Raw genomic sequence first — 5,221 nt, 5'->3', positions numbered from 1 at the left:
TTAAAGCTGACCTAGAGTCAAAACCATATGGATTTACTGGAAACATGTTGGTGATTCTAAAGTTGCCCCAATAACATCACATAAAAGCCATTTTGGAAGTGATCTGTAATGTCAAAGCATGGCAATAAACACCTCATTAAAAGGACCATTAAAAAAAAAAACAACCAAAAAATCCCACAAAGTATCCAGTATTAAAAATCTTTTGTGTGATATTTGGAAGTATTCTCGTGAGGGCCTTTTGAAGGGATTTGTACAATGATCCCTCCATTTTTTATGGTTATGTTTACAATGGCTCCTCTGTGGGAATTTGGGCTTACTCTTGATAGCTCCTTGGCAGTATTTTTGGTCTCCTCAGTGTGTTTTCACAATAGCTCCATGATGGAGGTAGGGTATTTTTACAAGAGGCATTTCTTAGTTTTTTTGGAGACAGTTTACACGATGGTTATGTAACGGTGTCTTTGGGAAGGATCAGAGATGGGATTTAAAGGTCAGAGTGATGTTGTATTTATGAGTGTTTTCCCTGTAAAGTCACATTCACTGGACCCACTACATGCCATGAAGAGCAAAGTGGAGACAACCACAGTCACTCTGAGCTCAGGGAAAGGTAGAACAGCAAGACTGTGGACAGCTGAAGATGACACTACCCTGCAATTCATGGGAGGAGAAAACTGCCACAAATATTTCCATCCATGACTGCAACAATTCCAAACAGATCACCTGAGATCACCAACCCAGTCTGGTTTCCTCTTTCACCATCCCCTGACAGTGAGCATGTGTTTCTCACACAGGGATGCAGCTGACTTGCTCCACAGTGCAGCCAGACTGAAAACCACCACGTAAAAAGCGAGGGATCAAAGAGTCTGGCTTCTTCCCTGATCACAGCCACAACAGTCTTGCCCATCCCAAACTGGTAAACCACTGCTGAGAAAGAATCTGGAGCTCCCTGCTGCAGCTCAGACTTGAAGGAGAGCCTGGGTGCACACTGGCCTGTTTTTCCAGGAATATCAGTTTCTCTGATATAAGAGTTCCTTCTTTTCAGCTGAAGAACATCCATTGGGTAGCTGGACTGGAAGAGAATAAAAACATTTCTTAACCCAAGGCTTGCAACGGGAGCTGAAATGCAGTAACTGAATTTTTCTCCTGGAAACTGCAGCACAGGAATTGAGAACAGACTCAGGCTCCTCAGATGAGCAGCTCCATGCAGGAGCTGAAGCCAGGACACTTGGCAGCATCCTTTGAGTGCCTCTGGCTGGTAAAGGATTATCCTCCAGAGGATGAATGTTCTCAAGAGGATATTCTCAAATCCGGTGGTGGCTTTTGTTAGTTTTGACATAAGAGACTTACAGTCAATCCAATTCCAACATTTCTTCCTCTGACTTCCCCAAACCATCCTTCTCCCACAGCACCACAATTTTCATGCCCTGCAAGCACTAAGAATGTGCCTAGTGTGGGACCAAAGAGATGCAAGTTCTGGGAAAAAAGGAAACTTCTAATAACAGAAAATATTTTCTCTGTGAATGAACAATAAAACACATCAGTCTTGTGTCTAGAAGTACATGAGCCTCCAAAACACTTTTTATAACTGAAGTATTTCAAATAAATCTTTTTTTTTTTCATCAGTCAGAGTCATTTGTAATGGTCCTGCCTGTACTCAGGCTAAAGCTCTCCTTGCTATGTCATGGGCACATCTGGTTTGTGTCTCCAGAGTTCTTGCACACCTCCACTCCTCAAACACCACAGTGCAGTGCCTGAGTCACACAGGCTCTGTGAGCTCCTGAAGGTGTGAAGGCAAACAGGGCTGGCCTGGCTTTATCCTCTCTGGTTTGGATGCAGGCTCAATTCTTCCAAAATCCATCTGTCTGTTCCCTGAAATCCTTGTTTTTCTCCCTATGGCAGAGTTATGCTCATCCAAGCCATATCAACCACTTTCCAAAGTGCACAGTTGTGGAAGAACAACCCTTCCACCTTGGTTTGGAAGACAGGTGTCTGCTAGGGAGGGCAGGAGCCTCTCTTGGAATGAAAAATGTAAACTCTTCCCTCTGAATTATTGTCATTTTGAAATCAAGGGGCTCTCAGGCAGAGATCTGGGGATAGCAATAACAGTTCTTTACTAGTGTGTATAACGAGGCACACAAACAACAATAACTACAGCATTAACACCAAAACAGAACCAGGGAGCCCTGACAGCTTTCCCAGTGAGACAGGAAGGGATGGAGGAGAGGCTTTGCTTCACAAACCCCCTGGGGCAGTCCTGGTGCTCCTGCAGGGCTCTGAGGAACACTCAGCTGGAACAGCAGGGATGAGCTGAGATCCCGGCCCGGTGGCTGAGGTGGATCAGCAGCTCCATGGCTCTGCCACGTCCCGGCAGGACAGGGGGGGTGAGGCCCACAGACCAGGAAGGAGAAGCAGCAGCTCTGTCTGGGTGATGGTGAATTCCTTTCCCCAAGCAACACCAGCTCCGAGTGTGTGCTGCTCTGAAGCCAAAGAGCCCCAGCAGCTGCCCCAGCCCTCCCTTTTCCCTGCCTCCCTTCTCCCCGGGCCAGCCAAACTCTGCATTCTCAAACACCCAGTAAGTACCAGCAGTCAGGTGTCCCCTGTCCCCCAGCTAACGGGGAAAATTCTATAGGTGAGAAGGAACAAAAGGAAGGACACCTGGCCCCCAACACCTTCCCAGGTTACTCTGCTGAGCAATGACTAATCTGAGGACTGTTAATAGTTTTAATTTCTCTATTTTAATTTGTTTTTCCTATTTTAAAAATACTTATTAAAAAGGATAAAAGCTGTATGAAGAACATTAGAGAGCAACACAATACATGTCACCATTCAAATAAGAACATGTACCTAATTCATAAACATACAGTAAATTGTGTTGTACTTTTCTTCCTTTGAGATATAAATTTTAATTTCAATATGCAATTTTTACTGTGGCTGTCCTAAATTTTCCCCAGATTTTTTCTTTTTTGAAAAAAAATGATAGAATTATAGATAGAACATCTGAGCTGGAAAGGACACACAAGGATCATCAGGTCCAACCCCTGGCCCTGCACAGACACCCCAAAATCCCACCCTGTGCACCCCTGAGAGCCTTGTCCAAACACTCCTGGAGCTCTGGCAGCCTCGGGGCTGTGCCCATTCCCTGGGGAGCCTGGGCAGTGCCAGCACCCTCAGGGGGAAGAACCTTTCCCTGATCTCCAGCCTGAGCCTGGCCTGGCACAGCTCCAGCCCTTCCCTGGGTGCTGTCCCTGCTCACAGAGAGCAGAGATCAGAGATCAGAGCTGCCCCTCATGAGGAGCTGCAGCCCCCAGTGGGGTCTGACCTCAGGCTCCAGGGTGAACAGACCAAGTGTCCTCAGCCACTCCTCCTGTGGCCCATCCAGACCCTTCCCTATTTCCATGTCCCATCTTTGGACACTCCAATAGCTTCAGATCCTTCTTGTACTGAGGTGCCCAAAACTGCTCCCTGGATTTGAGGTGAGGTTGCATCCATGCAGGTGGTGGGGGAGCCACCAGTTGTTCCAAACAGGCCTTTGATATCCCCAGAGATTTCATCGGCAGCCTTGGAAAATCAGCACCAGGTGGATACAGAGGACAACTGTTGGGAAATGAGGAGCACAGAGAGCACTTAGCAGGCATATGCTGTCTCTTTCCTCCGTTCTTCCAGGCTGTATCTCTCATGCACTCAGCCTGCTTTGACACTCTGGTCACACATCTCTCCTGACTTTAAGCTCCCAGAGGACCAGATGATGATGCAGTCTGACACACATACTGCACATACTGTACCTGCCTCCAGCACAGTAACTTCTGCTTGAGTTGGAGCTAGAGAACGAGGTGCTGCCGACTCTAAAATCCCCTCTGGCAGAGTATCTGCCAGCTCTGAAGGCAATGGTAAACTGACCTCCTTGTCAAACATTGAATTCTCATCTCCAGCTGCTGGATCTTGACAATCATTTGCTTCTTTAGCAAGACTGAGGTCAAATGAGCACTCCAATCTCTCATTCCATGTACAGCCTTCAAACAGACTGACCCTGGTTCTTGGAAAAGAAAGTTTATGAATTAATGATCAGCCTCCAGGCCAGGATAATATCATAACCTCGATGTACAGATTCCTTAAGCCATACTCTTTTCTACATTTAGCTGGGAATTTATCTCAGGTTGCTGACAATGACTCTATACCTGACTATATGGATGGATCCAGGTTTTAAAATTCATCCCCAGGCAGGATTGGAAGCAAGCTCAAGGGCAGGAGGGGAGCGGAGGCGGCTCAGGGCTGTCAGCTGGAGGCGATCTGCCGGAGATGTTGAGTTGTGTGTGTGGGAAGAGCTCAAAAATAGTATTCATTTAAAAATTCTGGGATCTAAAGCAGGCTCACAGCTTGGCTCCTGCAGCCCTGGCAAAGCCAGTTCCAGGGGTTCACCCGGCAGGACCCACACCAGAGGAGGGGAGGCCTGTGCCCAGCACCCTATGAGAGTTCTGCTTCCAGAACACTGCAGCAGGGAACCGAGAACCATGGAACCACAGCATCATTAAGGTCGAAAAAGCCCTCTGAGATCACTGAGTCCCACCACTCCCCCAGCATTGCCATATGAAACCATGTCCCCAGGTGCCATAATCCACACATATTTTGAACACGTTCAGGAATGGTGATTCCACCACTCCATGCCCACTGCTCTGGGCAGCTGTGCCAGGGCCTGACCACCTCTTCAGGGAAGAAATGTTCCCCAGTACCCAACCTGAACCTCCTGCGGCCCAGCTTGAGGCCATCCTTGTCCTGTCCCTGTTCCCTGGGTGCAAAGCCCGACCCCCCCCGGCTGCTCCCTCCTGTCAGAGGAGAGCCACAAGGTCCCCCCGAGCCTCCTTTTCTCCAGGCTGAGCCCTTTCCCGGCTCCCTCAGCCGCTCCCGGTGCTCCAGACCCTTTCCCGGCTCCCTCAGCCGCTCCCGGTGCTCCGGACCCCTCCCGGCCCCTCAGGGTTCCCGCCCCGCGGGGCGCGCGGAGCCGCTGGGGGGCGCTGTGGGACCCGCCCCAGGCTCGTTGCTCGGCAACCGCCCGGCACCCAGGGGCGGGGCGCTGTGCGTGCGGCGCGATGACGCAATCAGAGCGCGCGGCGCGGGGAGAGGGAAGGGCGGGGGGAGGCGAGGTGTGCGGGCCGGGACCTCTCCCCGCGGCGGTGAGTGCGGCCGGGCCGGGCAGCCCCGGGCGGAGCGGGGCGGAGCAGGGCGGGGC

At 50.1% G+C, this 5,221-nt stretch overlaps 1 protein-coding gene across 3 annotated transcripts in view; it reads left to right on the top strand.

Moving 5' to 3' along the window:
- Positions 1–5,081: 5,081 nt before the first annotated feature.
- Positions 5,082–5,221, top strand: part of KLHL12 (kelch like family member 12) — a 25,829-nt gene continuing 25,689 nt past the window's right edge. For all 3 annotated transcript variants that reach the window (XR_001525072.1, XM_015650877.1, XM_019009020.1), the window contains exon 1: positions 5,082–5,165. Coding sequence is in view for 2 of the 3 variants with exons in the window: in XM_015650877.1 (XP_015506363.1) it covers positions 5,082–5,165 (84 nt within the window). In the remaining variant the exon portion in view is untranslated. The remainder of the gene's footprint in view (positions 5,166–5,221) is intronic.

This window comes from Parus major, chromosome 26 (genome assembly GCF_001522545.3).
Source record: "Parus major isolate Abel chromosome 26, Parus_major1.1, whole genome shotgun sequence".
Taxonomy (NCBI): Eukaryota; Metazoa; Chordata; class Aves; order Passeriformes; family Paridae; genus Parus; species Parus major.
This window is presented reverse-complemented; position numbering and strand designations above follow the sequence as displayed.